The sequence below is a fragment of the Nicotiana attenuata genome, unplaced genomic scaffold, assembly GCF_001879085.1.
Source record: "Nicotiana attenuata strain UT unplaced genomic scaffold, NIATTr2, whole genome shotgun sequence".
Lineage (NCBI taxonomy): Eukaryota > Viridiplantae > Streptophyta > Magnoliopsida > Solanales > Solanaceae > Nicotiana > Nicotiana attenuata.
This window is the reverse complement of record NW_017671140.1, coordinates 304,951-329,358: the sequence shown is the minus strand read 5'-3', so window position 1 is coordinate 329,358 and position 24,408 is coordinate 304,951. Positions and strand designations below refer to the sequence as shown.

Below are 24,408 nucleotides of genomic sequence, written 5' to 3'. Positions count from 1 at the left end.
GAGTAGGCAAATTTTTATGGAAAATGGGACCCAAAATCCACGTGGCAAAGTTCCAAAGGAGTCTCAAATAAGTTGTGTCTACCACATAATAAGTGAGTCTCCTACAGAATAAAATTTCTCTGGCAATTGAAACCAACTAATAGTAAAAATAGCACGGGCTAGCCAGTTTTCGGATTGGTCAATCAAAAATAGCCAGCGTTTGCAAAGTCATTGAAAATAGCCACTATTTTGCTGCAACACGAAAAGTTCCAGCATAATATACTGGAGATCGGTGCACCTGCGTATGAATTTCCAGCACATTTTGCTGGAACTCCAACACGCGGAAAGTTCCAGCATAATATACTGGAGATCGGAGCACCTGTGTATGAACTTCCAGCATATTATACTGGAAGTCCAATATATTATGCTGGAAATCCAGTATATTATGCTGGAGTTTCCGGATTTTGAACAGTATTTTCGTTCAGATTTATCTTTACATGCAAAGTGGCTTACTTTCAACTGCTTTTGGATCTGTGGCTATTTTTGAATGACCACTTGTAAATCTAGCTATTTTTGAATTTCTCCCCAACTAATTAGGAGAAAAGATTTACCAACATGAATATCAAGAAACAAGAATATCAAACGGCTTAAAACAAGTCTTTTATTTGTACTCTACCCTTTTCCGTTTTCTTTGTTACAGTTGCAACTACTTGAACTTCGTATAAAAAATACTTTGGCTGCTGCATAGTAGCCATGGAACGCCCTTAACCTTAAGAAACATATCCCCAAAAAAACTTTTAAGGGGCACCAACATAACAATTTTACAATGTGAGAAACAATTGTGCAACATGCACTCCAGAATCTAAATGTATAGCTATCAAATGGAATTCACATTGGTTTTAAACACCTATAAGGTCAGAAGAATATCATCATTTGCTCCTCATCATCTCATGTATCGGGTTGATACATCGAGATAGAACTTTGAAGCATTTTCTTATGCGAAATCAGTTAAACCTAACACAAGCTTCCCATAATATATATTTTGGCATGCTATTTATGAACCTTCCTAATAAATGTAATAGGTTAATACCCTACAGCTTGTTACAACAACATTTTATACATAACACAGGGCAACAGATGAAGCTAATTGACCTATAACTATCTTTCCTTCGTTGCAGCCAACTCATTGAGGGGGATGATATCGCAAATGCTGCTCATAGTAGTTTATCAACTGCCAAAGAAAAAAACATTTCCAGTAAGTGTCATCAAAGTAGAGCTGAAGGAATTCATTACGTTAACTTCCCTCCAGACTCTCAAAATTAAATAATCTCAGAAAATAATTTCTGAAACTAGAGGTAGAAGTAGATTTATACATTTATCAAATGGCAATCATAATAACAAAATAGAATGATGTAATGTTTATTTTTAACTTATTACAATATGTTGAGGTATTTTATCTGAAGTGATAATCCAAAATTATTAGTGAGACTTTAATCAGAAAAATAAGATCTGAGGAAAGGATAAACTTTATATCAAACTAACTAATTAATATTTCCAGGCACAATCAATATCTTATGAAAGAAATGTAGTACTTTTGAACCATTACAAAATAAGTTATGCGAAACTGAGAAATTTCTGTTAATAATCCATATGAAAATATAAGATCAGTGCATTTTTGGTGATGAAAGAACCAATAAGAGAGAAGAGAAACAGCTACCAGAAGTGGATTATTCATCTTCAGAAACTTGTTATCCACCATCACTTCCTTACCGTCAGACCTGCAGACAACCATTTAGAAATGCTAATGTGAACTAATGAACGAATCAGCCTAGTATCATCAAACTGAACAATTAGGGAGTATTGATTTATCTAGCAAGATGTGTACAAAAATGGGTAATCCAAGAATTGAACTTGAAACTGTCAAGTTCATGCTCCCTCCATTAAGAATGAAGTAGAAGGGTGTAATCACACTGGTTACATAACATCTTACATGCACACATTATACTGCTGTTAAAGAGCAAACAGGAGTACAACTTCCACACAAAAAAAAAAAAAAAGAAAAAAAGAAAAAGGTGCCCCTTAAAGTATTACAATTCAGTTCAGATGTAGAGGTAACAACAGAATGACTGATTCTGAAAATTGATTTGAAAATTTGAGAACTGTTAGCTTATCCTGAAGATAACAAAGAGTTTCTTCCTCACATCAATTTTGGTGGACAGATGAGCAAAACACAGCACAAATCACAAAGCAAAAGAGATTATCGCTTATACAAAAGGAGTCAGAAGTCAGATTGGATTTGGTTTATTATATGAAAAAGGGTCTAGTTAGATCCAGGTATAACTCTCAAGAATGGACCTTCATGATCAATAGGAAACTGAATAAAGTACTGCTTTTCGATTGATATTCCCATATGATAATAGTTCATCTGAAGTTCTTGGGAGCAGCAACAGTTGAGACAGCGATCCTTTATCACCACTGATTTTTCTATATGTCATGGAGGTCCTTATCAAAATGAGAATACACAAACAAATTCCGGAAAGGAAAATTAATCCTCATGAACTAGTCTTGATGTGTGGTGCAGAGTGGCTTATCTTTCTACTAAATAGTTGAATTTACCTTCAGGATGAAAGTTTAGTGGATTATTTTCCTACCAAATGATTGATTTGCCTTTAGAGTGAAAGTTTAAATACATTAAAATATGGCAACTAACGATCTAAAAAATTGGCAGGAGAACAAGAGGGATGACAATGCAATATCTGTAAAAAGGAGAAAAACACACTCTCATTAAGTGAAGTATTCCACTTATTTGTTTGTTCCCCACACAATTATTCAATTTTAATTGGTAGTTTTGTGTGGATATTAAGCTCTGAAAGATCAGTCGTCTTGTTTATTTACGATCACAACGTATCAGGATGCATTTCCAATTTCACATGAAGAGACGGAAACAAAGTATCCTGGAGATAACTTTCGGGAGACCTATCCGAGACCGGGAATGTGATGACGTTGATAATCTTTTGGAAAGCATTTACAAGTATAACAAGTTCGTAAAAGCAGGCGAAGTATTATAAACAGGTCATCAACAAAATATTTGGCGATGTCATACAACGACCTTCTAAGAGGTGCTGGTGAGTCAAGAATCATGTTGAGCTCTCTATGAAAGACAAATGCTCCTAAGAAAGTGACTTTCTTTCTTTATGTGGTGTACAACTCCAAGCACCATAGTCACTGTGTAAATTTTGAGTAGTAGTAGGAGATAGATAATAGTTAGTTGGTGTTCTTTTTAAGGTAAATGATGATGATGTGGACCATTAACTACTTCCAACTCCCCACAGAAATTTGGTCCCTAATGTCTTTTATATTTGATAAGGCATGAACGCTACATAGAGCCATGGAAGATACACTAGCGAGTTGGATTAACCGATTAACAAAATAGGACTTCAGGAAGGAGTTGCGGAAGGGTGCTCCTCTTTGCATTTTTTGGCTGATTTTGAGGAAAAGAGTAATAGAATCTTTTAATAGGGTTGATAAGCCCCCGTGCAGAGTAAGGCTCCTTCTGCTTCCAATGTGTTTGTGTAAATGGATATTCTCATATTGTTTATATAGCTGGCAGAATATTTTTTGAAGCTTGATGTGATCCCACATTTATAGTGACACTGTATTGGTTTGATATCAATGAAATGATATTGAGTTCAAAGAAATAAATGATATCTTAAGATATTACACATTCTGAGTATCATAGAAACCCAATGACACACATATGTGACGGACGTTAGCTGGCAAACATAGAAAATAGGGATTTAAGTTTTAAGTCACAAACCTCTTGGCAAGAAAGGTTATTGAGACGTCCTGCATATCATTGGATAAAGATGTTGAATAGCTCATAGGCTTGACTATATGTGTAATTGTATATGCATCTTTGGAATCATCAGACTTGTTTTTAAAAACAAAGCCACTACCCACAACTTCATGATTGTGACTTCCTTCCTGCACAAAGGTAGCCAATGGACCACCTACTGCAGCATCTTGGATACTATCCATCACAGCTGCGGTAGTATCTTGTTTAAACCTCCGAACAGAACCAGATTTCCTCTTTTTAGCTCCAGTGCAGCGATCAGATTGAAAGGACTCTGCACCATTGACCTTTGCAAATCCATTTGAGAGACCATTAGCAGATCTATCCACAGAGTTTTCATTGGTTGACATTGCTCCTTTTAATTCACTCAACTTCAAATTCAACTCATTTTGCTCTCTAGTTTCCTCTAGAGAGAAACCCAACTCCAAACCATTGCCATTCACCACTTTGTCTGCTTTGCTGTTCAATTCACTACCATTACTGTCCATATGACTCGTAGTCTTCATACCATTCAGAGAAGGTGATGGTGTAGGTTTCTCAATTATCCTAACCTTCACTGCTGGCACATTATATGTAGCATCTGCAGGGGAACACTGCTGCTGCTGCTTTTTCTTGGGCTGAGTGTGCGCCACCCCAGATTTTCGCTTACGCTTGCGTGTGGATCGTTGTTTCCCTGACTGCAAGCTTCAAAGTGAAAAGGTAAACAGATCAAGAAAGGTGCCACAGGTTAACAAGTCAGCTAGCCCTTATACACAAGATCACTATTAAGGGACAAAAAAAAGGATTATAAATAGAATTAACCTCTCTTCAAATGATTCAATAACATCAGAACAGGACATCAGATTCTTCACAGGTTCCCATGTATTTGCCGTCTCTGGCCAGCCTCGCCTGTACAACAACACCCATAACATCTATCACCTACACAACCTTTTTTCTTTTTTCACATAGTTTACAGGAAGCAGAAAAAACCCAACTGGACAGCAACTACTATGAAGCCACTGAAAATACTAACTCGTGCACTATGGTTCGAACAACAGCCCCTTAGCCACTGGGCTGTCCCGAGGAACTATCTCCTAGAAACTTCAAAAAATTGGAACTTGGAGCCAAAAACTACAATAAAATCTAAAATTTTCAGTAATTATATAGAAACACTTACCATTTAATCAAATACTGAACTTGACCCTTTAGTTTCCACAGCATTTCCAAGATTCCCATATCCATAAAAAATCACAGAAATTAATGCCCAAAAATAAGGATAAAAATATCAAAAGATCAATAAAACTACTTCACATAATCAATGCAACTAATAAAAAAGTTCAAAAAGGAGAAAAACCTTTCGTATTCTTTTTCTCCTAACGGCTTCAATTTCATAAAACCCTTCAGCAAGTTTTGGTTTTTCATTATCAGCTTCACCATCATCCCCATCTCCTTCTATTTCAAACTCCTCTTCGTAAGTTTTTTCTTCATTCTCTTCTTCTTCTCCGGCCTCCGTCGACGCCACAGGTTCCTCCTCGCCGTCGCCGGCGGCGTCTTCTGGAGCTTCATCTCTCTCTTGCTGATGCTGCTGACCTTCTTCTCCTTGAGGTTCCGACATACCGTGCGACGGCAACTCACAGTTACCGTCGCCGGATTCCGACGGGGGTTTTAGGGAGTCTGTAGCTGCCGGGATGCCGGAGTTTTTCTTTTTCCCTCCTTTCATTCTCTCTCTCTAAAAGGCTTTTCCTTTTCTTTTTATTTATTTTATTGATTTATTTTGATTGATGTGAAATGTTCTTTTCCTAAATACTTGTCTTGAGAATGAAAGGTTAATACTCTCTTTTTTTGAAGAAAAGATCTTTTTTTTCTTTCCATTTCACTGATAATCAACCTTTTTGAATTCTCATTTTTCTTTAATTATTTATTACTGTATTATTTATGAAGGATTAAATGATAAATCTATTCCCATTGTATCTTGTCTTTGTTTTCTTTATTTTTAATTTTTTTACTTATTTTTTTTCTTAAATAATCAGAAACGGAAATATACTTTTAAATTATGTTATGATGATCGTGTGAACACTAATCAACACATATGTTGTGGACATCTTTAAAACTTTCCTTAATACATTAGATGGTAATCCTATTAGCATTTATTAAGTTGTTTGAACTTGAATCTTATTTTTTATTACATGAATTTTGTATTTGTCAATGTTATAAGATCTGATATTTAATGCTAAACCAATTAATTATGTAGTTCAAATTCATCCTCATTATCTACCGTGTTTTTTCTTATATTTCATGTATGTTACGGGATATTATCATTTTTAGCCCGCGCTAGAAATTATTTACATCTGGTAACCAAAAAGTATTGTTGTTGTTGTAGCCGAAAAAGTGTATAAAAATTGCATAATTTCTCTATATAACATACAGAATGTATATATATACAAAAAATATACATTTATATATTTTTCCGGCTATTATTTTTACAGCGGCTATACAATGTCACTTCTCCAAATTTCAGGTTGTGCAATAAAGGAAGTAATATTTCTTTTTTAGATTTGTACTCATAAATATCAACTACTAAAAATTTAGTTATTGAAGTTCTAGCAAAGTTAAGCGAAAGCCGATAGTTTAAATTTTAAAACATACAACAACAGTGACTCCAAAAGCCAAAAACAACTCAGATTTCACAAAATAATACAAGTGTAAAATCATTTTCCTAAGAAAGTTGTTTGAGAGAAACTTTTGAAAAATATATCATTCCAAAACTAAACCTAAACCAAATCCAAATGCTAGTATCTGGATTCATAATAAAATTGGTGCTGGCTGCTCCAATTACTTACAGTATCTGATGATTTGAGCCAAAACTTTGTATTATGCACAAAATATTTGCATAGGTTCTGAAGAATAAGAACAGTCGAAGAACCAAAGCTTATCTACGCCTCAAATTTTCTACCCAGAAAGATTCAATGACTAGAAGGTCAATTCTACTTTCTTGATATACAATATATAATAGAGATTTTAAGCAGTTATATATTGCTGCAAAAACTTTGTTCTTTTCTTGTTCTTCAACTTCCGGAATGCACAAGACTCTATTTGTCGGATTCTCTCCCGGCTAACGCCCATTAATTCACCAATCTCTTGTAAAGTCTTCATCCTCCCGTCTGCTAGTCCAAATCGCCATTTAACAACCTGCTTCTCCCTTGGATTTAAGGTGTCTAATACCTTCTCCAGGTCCTGTCTCATGAACTGCTTCATCAGCATTTCTTCTGATGTTTCAGCTTCAGGGTCTGCAATCACTTCCTGGAAAACCCAAAAGAAAGGCGTCAATGAACACAACTGTGGAATATTGCACGATGGGACAAAAACATGACACCCTAAACGGGGAAAAAGAAAATATGTGCTTAGGACGAACCGAAGGTTTGAGACTTTGATTGAACCCGATTTTCTGGTCAAGTGATCTTGGAGCTTTAGGAGTTAGCATCACAGCAGTGAGCCTCTTCATTGACAACCCTGTTGCTTCAGCTAGTTCCTCATCGTTAGGAAGTCTACCATTTTCAGTAAACAATTGCTTTCTTGCTTCCTTAACTCTGTACGTAGCCTCAACCATGTGAAACTGTAAACAAAAGATTAAAAAAATGGAAGGTCAACGAGCATATCTATGGACATCATCTTTTTTTAAATCAACAATATTCAAATGGCATATTCATAAATAAGAAAAAAAATAATGGCATATAAAAAGAAATGCCCTCTTAAAGGTGGATATCACGTACTGGCAACCGAATCGTCCTAGACTGATCAGAAAGGGATTTCCTAACCGCCTGCTTAATCCACCAGTGAGCATAGGTTGAGAACTTAAAACCCTTAGCAGCATCAAATTTTTCAGCACCTCTTACAAGTCCCCGACATCCTTCCTGCATATAAATTTCCAAAATGAGCATAGATCAATAGATGGTTACTTCAGATGGTTTTGATCCCTTAATAGAACTAGTCTTGAGAAAGTATAGAATTGCACCATATATACCTGAACCAGATCTTGAAGATTCATCCCTACTCCTTGATAATTTTTGGCAATAGAAATAACGAGCCTTACGTTGCTTTTAATCATTTTATCTTTACAAAGAATGCCATAGTTCAAACGCTTCCTTAGGGTCTTCTGTTCAACTCCGGCTGCAGCAGCCCACTGGGCAATAGTAGGCTGACCTCCGCATCGCTCTGCAAGCTCCTGCTCAAGTCTTTCCAACTTCAATAGATCCTGCATCATTTTGGCGACTGATAAATGGTCTAAAAATTGAACTGAAAAAAGAAATAAAATATTTGCAAGGCTAGTAGGAAGCAAACTCCACAGCAAAATATAGTACAGATATGACATTTGAAGCCGTAAACATTCAATTAGAGCCATAGCAGACTTTTGGTTTCATTCTGAAAGCTTTTATCATTAATGGACACGGGCAAATTTTGGCTATACAAAAAAATCCTTAAAAAGGATCAGTACTAGAAAATTACATATTAATATCTCAAAAGCCAACACCAAGAATGAACAAAACATAGGAGGTCAATAAGAGAGAGAAAATTCACAATGTACTTAAATCTCGAAGCTTTCATGAAAAAGAGATGATGCAAGCTTCTCAGATTTCAAATCCAAGAAGAGCACTGAGCTTTGAGTAAAATAATGAAAGGCAAGGCAAGTGAGACAATAAGAGAGCACATTACACCTGTTTGGTGCTCTTCTACAAACTTTTCACCTATCAAGTTAATAAACAAAACAAATGAAAAGTTCCTTTTTTCAGTATTAATAATTTGATCAACCGGCACACACTTAGCATTCTATTACTAAGACCCAAACACAGACAGAAGAGGAAGAAGAAAACAGTAACTGCTAATCGTCAAACGCAAAGCAGATATGAAGAAGAACTTAAGAGGAAAAGCATTACATGTATTCGAAATCCATTTAAGCCGGCATTCGATTAATAGGCACATGAAAGAATATTGCTGTGGTAAAGGAAAAAGGAAGAGGCGAAATCTTGAAAGGGAAAACAACTGCTATAGGGTCATGTTGTCTTATACTTGGGAAAAGCTAGGGCACACCTGTATTCCTCTCGATAACTCCTGTTCTTCAGATGCAGTCAGTAGCCTAGAACTACCAGTAGTTCCTCTCAAGTAACGCAATGGATCCGAGTAATCAACCTCTTGTACTGAAGTACGCTTCTTTCGACTAGTAGAACCAGACTTCACAGAGACAACATTGGCTGCGGCCCTCTCTGCTGCTCTCCCTCTTCTGGCCTTCCGCTCAGTTTGACGCGTCGATTTCACAGCGATGACATTTGACAGCTGCGACTGAAGAATTTCCAGTTCTTCAGGTGATGGCTCCAAGTCATCAGAATCTGTAAGGGAGTCCTCAAATAAACTACTTTTGCTCCACTTCATCTCACTTCCCTTAAATTCCGCACCAACACCAACTCTCCCTGTCTCACTAGGTTGGGCCAGAGGAACACTCTCAAACGGAGTAGTCCTAGCTTCTGATAGAGTACCTCTACCAGCATCATCGGAGTTGTTTAGATTGTTTTGGCTGACCAACAATACAGCGTCTTTTGCAAACTTCAATGCAGCCTTTGCTAAAGCAACTGCTTCAGCGGCTGCAGCAGCTACAACAGCTTCATCACTTGTAACAAGATTTTCTGTAGCTAAAGCACTTTTAGTGTTCGCCTGCAAACATGACAAATCAAAATTATACTTGTAACAGCATTTTCATGGAAAAACAAGGTTTAATATTAATGGGAAGTAGAGTACAGTCAAATAAAAATAGGAGACTGAAACCTAGCAAAATGGCACTAAGGTAAGTAATAAGGTTAGGAAGTATTAACCAAGATAACTAAAGCTAAGGAAAACTTTTTCATCGACTGTTAGCTAACAACCTATTGAAGTTAAAAACTACCTGCAGAACACATTTTGAAAATGTAAGTACATCTGAAGCTCTAAAAAATACCTAGAACTACATCTGAAACTTATTTCATATTTCATAATAGATTGATGACCTCGGTCCTTTTCAGTTTCTCCAACTTAAATGTATCCATAATTTTCTAGGCTATTTATTTAAGTTCCAACCTCTGTAGGTGGACCAACTGCCCCAGTGTATGTCCATGGCCTATCTGGGGCAACTGAATCAGGGTTAGCCTCAAAAGATAGCAACTTTAGCCTCGGTATATCAAGTACTGCTGATGTGGCAGTTGATGGTGGTTTCCATGATCTCTCCACTGCAACTGAACTTGAAAGGATTTCAATAGATGGTAACTTTAGCTTCTCAATGTTAAGCACTGTAGACGTTGCTGTTGATGTTGCTGCAGATGTAGTAGCTAGGATACATTGTGTCCTCAAATGAATATGATCTCTACCTTTTGCTGCATTCAGCCAAGGACGATAGTAAGAACCACAGAAGTGTAAGTCCATAAGATGGATCATTGACAACTTTGATCAATGATTGAAGAAAACCACAAGATTCAACTAAGAAGTTTAACTATTTAGTTTCAAGGATGATTCTAGTAAGACAGTAGTACTAGAGCAAAAGCACCAGATCATAAATTCAAGATTACATATGCATATCAGGAATTTCAAAAGAAATACTGAAGCACAAAGCCGATGTCCTCCTAAAAATACAACTAGCAGAACAGTGTTTTCTACTTAGATCGGGCTTTCACTTGGAAAACAATATGAAGTCTGCTCATTCTAAGTACCATCAGGACGAAAACCATCATGCAATTCTCAGAATGATACAGTTTCATTCGACGAATTTGGTCCAAGCTACCTAGTTAGTGATTTAACAGCCCATTACTGATTCTTTCTCTCTACCACTCAATGCGTGTTTGTCAGCGAGCATGCAGGTGTCTCCATTGCACATAACTTCTCTACTTTTGACTAGTGAATGATAATCTAAAACCTTGCAAAACAATATATTTCTGTTTTAAGTAGTAGAAACCACAACATAACGAACATAAACGACAATAATAGCTACATGAGGAATCCATTATGCGGTAACGAACAATCCATTTAAATACTAATTGCTAATAAAATCACAACATTTCACCTATCACTAATATAAAAAAGTTACAAATTCAAGAAGGAAAATCTTACTCAGATTCAAAGTAACAATTGGATAATGTTTGTCCTAATATAATAATGGTCCTGCTTGATTTCACCAAAAATGGGGGCAGTGCATACAATTAGAGCCACTTCCTAATCCATTTCTTTCCTTCAGTAAAATCAAGACCCACTCCCACTTAAGAATTTGAAATTTCATAAACAGGAAAACTATTAGCCATATCATTTACACTTCTCTGCCAAAATTTGATCTTGTCTTCAACCAAACAATTTCCACGACATAGAAGTAACAAAATTAAACATTGTTGAACTCCACTTATTAAACTATCAATTCATGAGTAGATTAAAAAAAAAGAAGAGATAATGAAGGACAAGCAAATTTAATAATCCACACATAAAAGAGTGTCAAAGAGCTTTATCTCATTGAGTATTCACCATAGAAATACCATTAAGCAAGAACCAAACTTGAACCAATTCCCATCTCATGTACAACATAATTTTCAAGAGAAAAAAGAGAGGGAGACTTACAAAGCTGAATGGTGGAGTTTTGGTTGGTTTTGAAGCAAAGGACAAAAGTATCTGGCAAACTCTTGAATTGTGGCAATAAATAAGACATATTTCTCTCTACTCTAAATTCATATACTGGCATATGGGGGTCATAAGAAGATACTAATGATTTGCACAACATGCATTCATACACTATATTTTCAACGATTTATCAGTCAATAAAGCTGCTATTTTCCACCATCAATGAATTTTAATCTTGAAAAATGCGGTTGAACTAAAACACGGAAAAGTACTGAAGAGGAGAAGGAGACTGGTAGAGATTGAAGAAGAAGAAGAAGAAGAAGAAGAAGAAGAAGAAGAAGAAAAGGAGGCAAAGGAGAGAAAGAGGAGATAAATAAAAGGATAAGAGAACTTAGCCTCTCCGGATTCTGGAATAAGGACTGGAAAGGGACAACGAGCTGATTTCTTCTTTATTTTTTTTTGTTAATTTCTCTTTTATATGGGCTTTTTGTCGGCCCTTTACTGTAAAACCATTGACACAATAAGCCCATCTAATTGAGAATATTCACAATTCAAGGGAATTTATTAGTGAGTAGACATACTTTCGTCTTAATTCTTTTTCTTTTTTTTTCATAAGAGTGTTTAATAAAAAAATTGAGTTCTAAATAAAATTTGGATAGAAAATGTTTTAATCTTTTATGAGCTTATCCAAGTTTGAATTGATTGAACATAATGACTTTTGATTATAAAATAGTCACATAAAAACATAATTTTATGAGGCTTAACAAATGCTTTTTCCCCTTCTCACAATCAAATGTTGTCACACTTTAACTTTTAACTTATCAATTGATAGAGAATGTGAATTATCTATAGAGCAATGAGTTTTTTTCTCATCTACCAAAATATGTAGTATAATGTGCTTCAGATTCTTTTCCTCATGAATTTGTATCTTTGCACAATAAGTTCTTTTCATTGGCAGTGACAGTGGGATTTTACTATTATTGCTTAAAGAATAAATCGTGGAGCGAGAACAACGAACTGTGTATCTTTTTTACGCAGCAGAAATCGTTGAACTCATCATCGAAAAAGTTACTCCAAGTCGGACTTTGATTCACTAGGAAACGAAGTTTATTCTTCACGAACTAAGTGTCTCATCATTTTGTGTGTGTATTTAGAGATAATAAGAAGAGAAGGATTTTTTGTTCAAAAGAACCAAACAGAAGAAAGAAACTGTGCATTTCTTATAGAGAGAGGGAGGAGTGATTTTTTTTTCTTAACCTCTTTTTATTAACCGTGATTATGGTAATCTCCGTAAAATCTATCTCTTATAAATGGGTATTGGACTGGGTCAACCCACATAGAGAGACCCACGATCCAATATCCAACATCTTCCACTTCGCTCATGATGGGCTGACTCAAAACTAGTGTCATGGCAATAATATACATAATTCATACAGACAAATAGTTCGTGTGACCTGCAAGCATCAAGAGCTATAACATGTTAAACCCATCAAGGTCGTACAAAGGCCGCATGTAAAAATCCAATCACGTATGGAAAAGATTCACTACTAACATGAGGATCGTATTACTCGCAATACCCCAGATATCATTTGCTACTCCAGTAACTATTTATCATATCCCTCATCCTCAAAAGAGGTGAACTCGAGTTCATGTATAACATTGTACCCACAATTACACTTGATACCCTCATGATAAGTGTAATGGTCGACCCGTGGATAAAAGTTAAATTACTTATTATAGTTGGCTTCCCTTTCTACTCGAATCTATCCATTCCAAATCAACTGCTTTCCTAGACATGCACTGCATTACCGAATCACCCATGGCTATTCGTGACATGCTAAAGTAGCAACACTTATTGGCACTTCAAGAAACAGTAAAAGGTCAAATGGTATTCCAATAAAAGTTAGTATAATTGTTTGGAATCTCACACAATGAAGAAGCAGGAATCCATTCTTCTATTATCACATTGGTCGCTAGCACATGTGGTATGAAACACATGTTACGGTGTTCTCACCTTATACTGACGCGTGTGTCTCATTCTTTTACTCATTCAACACCGTACAGAGCTTGATCTAGACACCTTAGATGTCTAACATGAGTTTCTCACTCCAATAACCCTCAACTTCAATTTCTTAGAGAAACTCGTATCTGGTTTACAAAACAAGTCATTAAGGATTATGAAATCCATAAGTATAAACTCTAGTCAAGACCGACCATTCCATTCAAAAATATATATGACCTTCCATTAATCAAGGTTCTAATAGGTCTTATCTCTGTACGTTCCTCGACGTCAAAGGTGATCGCTCGTGTGAGAGAGCCGATCTGTATTTTGATTTATGTTATTATCGACTACTAATAAAATAAGATTATCGATCGTAAGAACTAATGGCAATTTAATGACTAAATAGCAACGATTGAATATCAAGGTGAGAAGTGAGGGCTATGACAAGATATGTGATCAACTATATTCCGGGTAACTCTATGTTAAGTTCACTCTAACTTATATTGACTCCTTCGATCAACAGATGATTAGGCTACCTTAGGGATTCAAATTCTTCTTTCGAATGAATGAAAGTTCCCTTAATCAACCTAATAACAGGTCCTATGAACATATGCGCAAATACAGTGAATGAATGATCTTTCGAAGAATGCCTCTCGAATATTCTTCTAAACCGGGTTAATTGATAACTCTCTAAGCTCTTTCGATTACCTATGAGAGGTGTAAAATCAACCCAAATAATATGGCACAATGCGAATTGCAATAACACTTCTCTTTCGATTAAAGTAAAACCACAATTAGCCTTGCAATTCGATTAATACTCATTCAATGAATTCGGGCAATTAACAAAGAGTAAACCCAAAAGAATAGTCAAAACACAACATCCGTCAATAACCCTAAGAAAGATTACTCCATAGTGGAGAAGTTATTCATCACAAGAGTATTAGAAGAACAAGAAGACATTACTATTCCCAAATTCAAACCCACTTCCGTATTGAATGAATTGGATCAAGTATTTTGTGTCTCCATTGCTTCCTTGCCTTCTTCTCTCCCAAAAATTGCTCTAAAAGTCAAGATACCCTGTTATTAGACGAGCTAGGCTTCATATAGGTCAAAAGGAGTCGCCTCCGAAATTACAAAAATAGGCTTGGTAAAAGTTTCCGGAACTAGACATGTGCGGCCGCGCACCTGGAGGTGTGATCGCACATATGGCCGCGCACCTCTAGCAGTGTACTGCTTCACTTGCGCGCTCAAGTGCGCGGTGGAAGGGTCTCATGCGCGGTCGCGCACCTGGGTGAGCTTCCTGCTCAACTCTTCATTTCTCCTGTTAAGTGCACTGTACGTTTATCCCCGAACACGATCCCAATTTAATCCTGGGCTTTTACTCAGACTTCGAAGCTCCAAAATAGCTCGAATTAGCTCCACTACCTCATCGTAACTCGGAGTCGCTCCTACAAGGCATAAAAAACACACTTAGTGCAAAATAATACCATTTAAAGCTCAAACACTAGTAAAGTGCAGCGCATTAGAGTGCAATTAATGGCCAAAATACACAATTATAGCCTACCATCAACACCCCGCACTTAAACCATTGCTCGTCCTCGAGCAATCAAACTACACTTCACCTAAATTACGACCTTTTTCAACAACTCTCATGACTCATCACACCAAGACTCTTTAAAACAGATTAAGTACAATATCGTAACATCTTAACCTCAAGATTTGACTCAAAATCACCACGCGTTATTTATAACCCGCTCACTTACTCTAACACAGAGGTTCAAGCATTACTTTCCTTCGTGAATCCGGTGCCCTCGCACAAAAGTAGAGAGTAGTTCCACACACAATTGGCATTAAGAACAATTAGGAACTCAAGATAAAAAGAATTCACGCACTCTCAGAAACAACATTCATATGCCACAAAAAGATGTATCATAGGCTTGCCCGTAGTGTACTACTCTACTAGTTGAGCTCATTTAGTCAAATATCAAGTAAGACTTTAATTGGTGGTAATGTAGGCTACGAGATGGGTAGGATACATTTGGATATAAGAGTGACTACACCTCCCTAAGCACTTTAATACATACACTTTAACATTCTAAACCCCACACTCATGTCAAACCATAGCTCCACCTTTTACATCAATATACATTAACTCCATACTTCTCTAAGTACAATTACATCAAGAGTTACCACTTATCAAAGAACATTTTGCACAACAATACAACAAAAAAAATTTCTTTTCTTTTTCAATTCAAGTGACTCTTATTATTTTCGAAACAATGCACCTTTCTCCTTAATTTAATAGTTCCACTCAAAAGCCAAACCAACCACCCCACACTTCAACTTTTACAAAGTTCATAACAATTCAAGCGCTCACAAGAGGTGAAAATGTTCAAATAGATGGTCAATTCAAACAAACGGGTACGGCTTGTAATGTGGTTGCCAAAGAAACGGGATTACAGGCTCAAAGGGGTTAACTAAGATTCATAACAAATAGGCGGGTAAACATATATTATTGGCTCAACAAAAAAACTCCTATATCACTTCAAAGACTGAATAAAACTACTATTTCGCTTTGCACATACACGGGGAAAGTTCTAGACATCAAAAGCAATGCATAGAATAACACAAAACCTCACACGCACATGGCACATAACTCACTCAGGATCGGACTCACCAAGACACTCTAGTCAAAGCAATTAAGCAAAATTAAGATCATACAAATTAAGGCACTTATACAAGAGTCAAAGACAGAGCCTAAGCGTCACAACTAAAGAATTCACTATTCTCAAGGCATAATACAGTCAAGAGATATTGCCTACCATTCAAATCATAGCTCAAGGTTCCTACTCCTAACAAAAATAAAACTAACTACACCCGATTCAATCAAAACCCTTGAAAAAGAACCGCTGCACAAAGAAAAATCAAGGGGGAAGTAATACACTACCTAAAAAGAAAATCTTTTTGTCTTTTTATTTCGACTTTAATCCCTCAAGAAACCCGTCGAATGATATCCATCGTCGGGAAAAATCAAAAAATTTAAAATTTTTATGGTTTTTTTTCCAGTCTCTAACTACTACAACTAACAAAAGCAAAACTAACACTACTATACATACAACATACAAATATCCCCCACCCCACACTTTAAATGGTGGCATGTCCCCATGACACACAAAGAAAAATGCAAAGCGAAGAAAACTCCCCTGATCAAGTCAGTCCGTGTCGGAGACGGTGCTGGGGTCCAGACGACAAGCCCGTCGAAGTGCACGCAACTATGCCATGAACTTCTTCTCAGATTTGGCATTCTGTGTAGCAAGGGCGTCCACTCGAGCTCCCAAATCAGTGACAAAAGTATGCATCCCCGCCATCTCTTGCTCTAAAGCGCTCATTCTCGTATCCCGTCCGCTGCCTGAAGGTTCCCCAACACCCCGCTCATGCGGTGGAGAAGCAGCGATATCCTCACCGTGCACCTCATTGCCCTCGTCAGGCGCATCAGATTCCTCACTATTCGCCTCAGCAGGCCCAACAGGTTCCTTCTCAATTATAACTTTATCAGTCCGGAACTTCTGTTCGCTGGACTTTCCCATCCATGGCCCTATTTTCCGGCACCCGAGCCTCGTGGAATAACCGAGTGAGTAATGAGGGGAAGAAGAACCCATACCTCTGCACAGGACAACGGATGGCCATCTCGTCTTGAATGACCTGAGCCACATCAAAATCGTGGCCATTGATAAAGCACCCAATCAAAATAGCCCGGGGACCAGTCACCTCAGTGGTGTTGCCTGAAGGCAGCAGATGGTTATTAACGATGTATAGCCCACACTTCCCCTCAAAGGTAAGCGAAACTGAGTGAAATTTTTACCCCTCTTTTAGCCACACTACCTCCTTGTCAGGTATACAAATGGTTTCAAAGAACAGGCACCACATGTATGGTTTTCTGCTGTACGTGGAGTAGTAGTCACCTGTATCAGGGTCTTCCACGTACTCTGGCAAATGATACGCCCTTCGGATGGCCTCCTTGGAGAAGTACACTCTCTTTTCTGGACTGTGCAAACATGGTCTTCATGTACCAGGCAGTTTGTATAAAATTCCCGAACAACCATTAAGTTTGCCTCGTCGGGTTCTTCAAAGAATACCGTCAAGCGTCGCCTGACCAATTCATTATACACTCTGGGACAGTCATTCTGGAGGGACCCAATATTAATTCCCCTTTCCGGTATGGGTTTTTTGCTTGCCTTGCTATGTATCGTTCTTGGGCTCCCTAGGAGACAAATTTGTTCTGATCATACGGGCGAGCGGATGCCGAAGCTCGCGACCAGGACGTGCCCTCTTGACCACTTGTGGAGGCACCTACAATTTTTCTTTTCTTGGAGGGCGCCATAGTGCTTGTAACAAACCGCCAACTATCAGCTAATGAATCACATGGCGAACCAAAAGACGCTACTTAGACTTCACCCTCACACTTGGTCACAAAATTACACCCTCAATCTCATTGTGGCATTTACACAAACACTTAGCATACAGAACAGGTCCTAACCTCCAACAAAGCAATTTTAGCCCTAATTAGACTAAGGATACACCAATGTCACTCCTAGCAACTATACGGTCAACCTCCATGCTGAAACTCGACTTCCACCCCACAAGAAAAGGAGCATAAAAATAAAGAAAACAAAAACAAACATCTGCTACAAACACACACAAAAAAAACGAAATAGAGATACTACAAGAAGTAAAAGCAGCGACATACCTGAGGGGTCTTTGAGGAAGAGAGCTCATGAGGATGGGTGAAGGGAGAAGAGTAGGGGGTGTTTTGGTGTTGTTTTTACAGAGAGGAGATGAGAGAGGGGGCGAGTTAGGGTTCGTTTAGTCTAGGGGAGAGAAAAAGGTATAATTTAGAATTGGGGGTTTTGAGGGGGGTCCGAAATTAAAAGGAAAAGGAACACTTACCTGTGCGCAGTCAGTGCGCGGTCGCGCAAGTGAGGCAGTACACTGGTGAATGTGCATGGTCAGGTGCGCAGTCACCCCTTCAGGTGCGCGTCCGCGCACGTTCCACATCGTCTGACATTGCCTTTTGCATGACCATATGCGCGAGGTGCCCAACCAGGTGCACGATCGCACACGGATACATGCCTTTTAGACACCTTAATTCCTACGTTCCGCGACATGTACCTTCTTGCACCTACCACGTCATAATGTACACTAATTTCTGTCTATTCTACACTATAAACCAAAGTGAAAAATCTAACTAGTAGAAGAGTTAGAGGTAGTTCTGAGTTATAGTCGTCAGCTTGACTCAACCGGGCATCCTCAACTGATTTTGATGCTCGACGATTGCTGAGCAAATCCTCCAGCAAAATACAGTTTTAGCCTGTGCCCATTCACTTTGAAACTCTCTATTCCGTCCTGGTTCTGGATCTCAATTGCTCCATATAGTGATACATGTTTCACCACATACGGTCCCGTCCATCCAGATTTAAATTTTCTGGGGAACAATCTGAGTCTACTATTGTACAGTAAGACTCTGTCCCCTTCATGAAACTCCTTTGGCTTAATCAGACGATCGTGCCACGTTTTAGTCTTTTCCTTGAAAATCCGCGCATTTTCATACGCGTCCAGTCTAAACTCCTCCAATGCATTCATCTGTGCTAACCTGTGTTCACCTGCAAGACTAAGATCAATATTAAGCATCTTAATTGCCCAATAAGCTTTATGTTCTATCTCAACAGGTAGGTGACATGATTTTTCGTACACTAGTTTGAACCGTGAAGTCCCTATGGTTGTTTAGAACGCAGTTCTGTATGCCCATAGAGCTTCCTCCAACTTTACAGACCAATCCTTACGAGAAGCACTAACTGACTTTTCAAGAATTCGTTTAAGTTCACGGATAGCCACTGAAACTTGCCCACTAGTTTGGGCATGGTATATGGTTCCTTATTTGTGTGCGACCCCATACATGGACAGCAGTGCAACAAACTACTTGTTCACAAAGTCTGACACATTGTCACTGATAATCACTCGAGGCGTCCCAAAGAGGGTAAAGATGTTCTTCCGTAAGAACTCACATACCACCCGAGCACATTGGTCCTAGTAGGGATTGCTTCGACCCACTTAGAGACGTAGTTAACGGCTATTAGGACATAGTTGTAAGAATGTGACGATGGGAACAAACCCGTGAAGACAATGCCCCAAACGTCAAAAATTTCAGATACCAGAATGGAGTTGAGAGGTATTTCATCCCTCTTGCTAATATAACCTGCCCTTTGACACTTGTCACATGCAGTTACATACGCTCGTGCGTCTTTGTACAAAGTAGGCCAAAAGAAACCGGCTTCCATGACCTTTGCTGCAGTGCGATTTCCACCATAGTGTCCTCTAGATGCTCCATTATGGTAGTGAGACAGAATGCTTGCCATCTCTCCATCAGACACACATCTTCGAATCACACCATCTACACATAGCTTTAACAAGAAAGGGTCATTCCAAAAATAACATTTTACCTCACTTTGCAGCTTCTTTTTCTAATCGGAGGTCAAGTCGTGTGGCAGCCACCCACTAGCCAAGAAGTTGGCTATGTCGGCGAACCATGGTGGTCTATCGGAGACTGCTGCAACCGAAAAAATCTATTCATCTGGGAACTCTTCCCGAATGTCCACCGCTTCAACAAGTGGTTTCTCCAATCATGATAGGTGGTCAGCCACTTGAGCCTCTCCTCCCTGTCTCAATTCTGATTGATTAGCTTCTTCCTTCGCGCAAGCTACGGTCTAACGACCCCCTTGTTGTGTTGCATTTTGTGATCTTCCGCTTCAGTCTGCGTTTTTCGGATAGCCGGGACCCGATGTTGATTTCCGATTTAAATGTCAGCGTAAGGTTTGGGGCGGCCCATCTGATTAGTTCAGCTATCACTGCTGGAAACCCCAGTTCTGTGCCCTTCCTATTTTTGATTTCTAGATCAAATTCTTGTAGCAATAATACTCACCGCATCAGACGCGGTTTGGACTCTCTCTTACTCCCAAATAGTTCAGTGCTGAGTGATCAGTATGCACTATTGCCTTGCTTCCCACCAAATAGTATCTAAACTTGTCAAAACCAAAGACAACTGTAAAGAACTCCTTCTCCGTGGTAACATAGTTCACCTGAGCATCATTCAAGGTCCGACTTGCATAGTAAATGGATCTCCTCTACCCCAGCATTGCTCCTACTGCCACATCACTGGCGTTGCACATTATCTCAAAAGGCTCACTCCAGTTAGGAGTCATCATTATGGGGGCACTCACTAGCTTTTCCTTTATCAGTTCGAATGCTGTGAGACACTCCGCATCGAATACATATTTCACATCCTTGGCTAGTAATTCAGTTAAGGGCTTGGTAATGCTGGAAAAATTCTTAATGAACATTCTATAGAAACCGACATAACCCAAAAAACTTCTGATACTCTTCACTGAAGTCGGTGGTGGGAGCTTGGCTATCACATCTACTTTAGATCTATTGACCTCAATACCTTCAGCTATGACTTTATGGCCCAGGACTATCCCCTGCTTAACCATGAAGTGACACTTTTCCAGTTGAGTACTAGGTGAGTGTCCTCACATCGTTTCAGAACAAGTTCGAGGTTCCTCAAGCAATCTTCAAAGTCATATCCAAATAGAGTAAAGTCATCCATGAACACCTCTAGACACTTCCCATTCAAATATGAAAATATTGACATCATGCACCTCTGGAAAGTAGTTGGTGCGTTGCATAGTCCGAAAGGCATTCTCCTGTATGCAAAGATTCCGGACGGGCATGTAAAGGTGGTTTTCTCAACATCTTCGAGATAAATAGGTATTTGATTGTACCCTCAATATCCATGTAAAAAGCAGTAACATCCGCGCCCCGCCACTTTCTCCAACATTTGATCAATGAACGGAAGAGGGAAGTGATCCTTTCTTGCTGCATCATTTAATCGTCGGTAATCTATGCACATTCTCACCCAGTAACTATTCTCGTAGGAATTAGCTCATTATCCTTATTTTTTACCACCGTCATGCCCCCTTTTTTTTGGCACAACCGGTACGGGGCTAATCCATTGATTGTCAAAGATGGAAAATATTATACATGCATCCAGCAATTTGAGTATCTCTTTTGCACCACCTCCTCAAGATTTTTGTTCAATTTGCACTGAGGCTGCACCACTGGTTTACTCCCTTCTTCTAATAGGATCTTGTGCATGCAAATTGTGGGGATGATCCCCTGAATATCGGCTATACTCCAACTGATTGCCTTTTTATGCTTCCATTGTAACTCCACAAGCATGTGTTCCTATTCACCTGTCAAATCAGCAACAAGAATCACGGGAAAACTGTTAGTCTCCAAAAAAGCATATTTCAATTGTGTCGGGGGTACTTTCAATTCCAGCTTCGGCTTGCTCTTTTCTTTCTCGAATTTTTCTTCATCTACCATTTGGTTCTCTTCTTCCAGTGCCTTAACTTCCTTCTTGATCTCAGGATCTTCATCCTCTGTTGTGCTTGATTAACTAATGCGTCTCTTTAGTGAATCACCTACCAACTTATCCAGCTTATGTTGTTCAGCTAACTCTCCCACCACATCTAGTTTGAGACAAGCATAGGCAGATGCCTCATCACATGGGTATTTCATCATTCTCTTCATTTGAAACACTACTTTTTCGTTTCCCACTCGTAGCATGAGTTGCCCGTTATATATATCAAGAATAGCCCGGCAAGTGCAAAGGAATGGTCTCCCCAGGATTAGAGGTACCTCTTTATTCACTTCCATATCTACCATGATGAAGTCTACTGGGAATACAAATTTGTCTACCCTTACTAGAATGTCCTCAATTATGCCCTCCGGTATGATCACGGTCTGATCAGCCAGTTACAAGGATACCGGCACAGATTTGATCACTCCTAGCTTTCCTTCTAATTTCTTGAACACTGATAATGGCATCAAGTTAATGGATGCACCTGAATCGCACAAGGCTTTGTCAAAATTTTCGCTACCCAACGAGTAGGGTATAGTGAAACAGCCAGGATCCCCACACTTCTTAGGAATTTTGTTCTATAAAATGGCACTGCAGTGGGCATTGAGTTTGACCACTTTCGTTTCCTCAAGCTTCCTTTTGCTTGAAAGGATTTCCTTTAGAAATTTTGCATAGGCTTACATCTGTGTGAGCACCTCCGTGAACGGGATGTTCACATACAACTGTTTTAGTATTTCCAAGAATTTTTCAAAGCATTGTCTAATTTCTCCCGCTTCATCTTTTCAGGAAAAGGTAACAATGGCATGTACTTGCTTTTCTCAACTGCGCTGCTCGCATTTTGCTTATCAACCTCCTTGCTGCTAACATTGTCCTTGGGCAGAGATTCACCAATTTTCTATTCTTCAACTATCTTGGTTGAGTTGATCTCCTTTATCATCCCTTGGTTTTGCCTTGGTCTTTGCCAATGTTTTCCCACTCTTGAGATACACGACTTTGATTGTCTCTTTTGGATTCTTTCCAGTGTCTGCCGGCAAAGTCCTTGGCGCCCTTTCTGACAACAATGTTGCAAGCTTCCCCATTTGTCTTTCCAGATTCCTGATGGCTATGTCTTGCTCCCGGATAGTGATCCCTTGAGTCTCAAGTTTCTCATCAGATTTATTTATAAATGCCTTTATTAGATCTACTAAACTTGAGTTGTTAGGCTGTGGAGGTTGGTATGGCTGCCTCTGTTGAGTTTGAAAACCAGGAGGTCCTTGCACTGGTGCTTTGGGATTTTTGCTGTTTCCATGAGTTCAAACTACCAGTTGAAGAACTCCATGAGAACCCTAGATGTCTCTGTCCCATAGAATTGAAATTACCACCTCCTTGGTAGTTGCCTCAACATTGTGGGGAACTTCAACATATGCAACTACCAAGGAGGTGGTAATTTTAATTCTATGGGACAGAGACATCCAGGTTTCTTATGGAGTTCTTCAAATGGTAATTTGAACTCATGGCAGCAGCAAAATCCCAGAGCACTAGTGCAAGGACCTCCTGGTTTCCAAACTCAACAGAGGCAACCATACCAACCTCCATAGCCCAATAATTCAAGTTTAGAAGATCTAATGAAGGCATTTATAAATAAATCCAATGAGAAACTTGAGACTCAAGGGACCACTATCAGGGAGCAAGGCACAACCATCCAGAATCTGGAAAGACAAATGGGGCAATTTGCAACATTATTGTCAGAAAGGTCACCGGGGACTTTGTCGGCAGTCACTAAAAAGAATCCAAAAGAGACAATAAAAGTTGTGTCTCTCAGGAGTGGGAAAACATTAGCAGAGCCCAAGGCATAACCAAGGGATGAGAAGAAAATCAACTCAACCAAAATAGCTGAAGAACAGAAAATTGGAGAATCTCTACCCGAGGAGAATGTTAGCAGCAAGGAGGTTGATAAGCATAAGCCAGAAGGTGATCAGCACAGTTGAGGAAAGCAATCACATGCCATTATTACCTTTTTCTCAAAAGATGAACCGGAAGAAATTAGAAAAATGCTTTGGGAAATTCTTGGAGATGCTGAAATAGTTGTATGTGAACATCCCGTTCACGGAGGTGCTCACACAGATGCCTGCCCATGCAAAATTTCTGAAGGAATTCCTTTCAAGCAAAAGGAAGCTCAAGGAAACAAAAGTGGTCAAACTCAGTGCCATTCTATAGAAAAAAATTCCTAAGAAGTGTGGGGATCCTGGCAGTTTCACTATACCCTGCTCATTGGGTAGCGAAAATTTTGACAAAGCTTTGTGCGATTCAGGTGCATCCATTAACTTAATGCCATTATCGGTGTTCAAGAAATTGGAAGGAGAGCTAGGAGTGATCAAATCTGTGCCGGTATCCTTGCAACTGCCTGATCAGACCACAATCATACCGGAGGGTATAATTGAGGACATTCTGGTAAGGGTAGACAAATTTATTTTGCCAATAGACTTCATTATGGTAGATATGGAAGTGAATAAGGAGGTA

The 24,408-nt window shown here is 38.7% G+C and overlaps 2 protein-coding genes across 2 annotated transcripts; both read right to left on the bottom strand.

Moving 5' to 3' along the window:
* Positions 1-808: 808 nt before the first annotated feature.
* LOC109206208 (chromo domain protein LHP1-like) lies at positions 809-5,605 on the bottom strand. The gene is made up of 6 exons (XM_019369005.1): positions 5,166-5,605; positions 4,989-5,014; positions 4,634-4,720; positions 3,797-4,516; positions 1,697-1,757; positions 809-1,210 (listed from the first exon to the last, which is right to left on the bottom strand). The coding sequence occupies exons 1-6, from the start codon at positions 5,529-5,531 to the stop codon at positions 1,163-1,165; spliced, it is 1,308 nt and encodes a 435-aa protein (XP_019224550.1). The 5' UTR covers positions 5,532-5,605; the 3' UTR covers positions 809-1,162.
* Positions 5,606-6,583: 978 nt separating this feature from the next.
* LOC109206207 (RNA polymerase sigma factor sigB-like) lies at positions 6,584-11,850 on the bottom strand. Its single transcript, XM_019369004.1, has 7 exons — positions 11,432-11,850; positions 9,914-10,206; positions 8,897-9,514; positions 7,833-8,063; positions 7,582-7,722; positions 7,224-7,424; positions 6,584-7,111 (listed from the first exon to the last, which is right to left on the bottom strand). The coding sequence occupies exons 1-7, from the start codon at positions 11,589-11,591 to the stop codon at positions 6,830-6,832; spliced, it is 1,926 nt and encodes a 641-aa protein (XP_019224549.1). The 5' UTR covers positions 11,592-11,850; the 3' UTR covers positions 6,584-6,829.
* Positions 11,851-24,408: the final 12,558 nt, after the last annotated feature.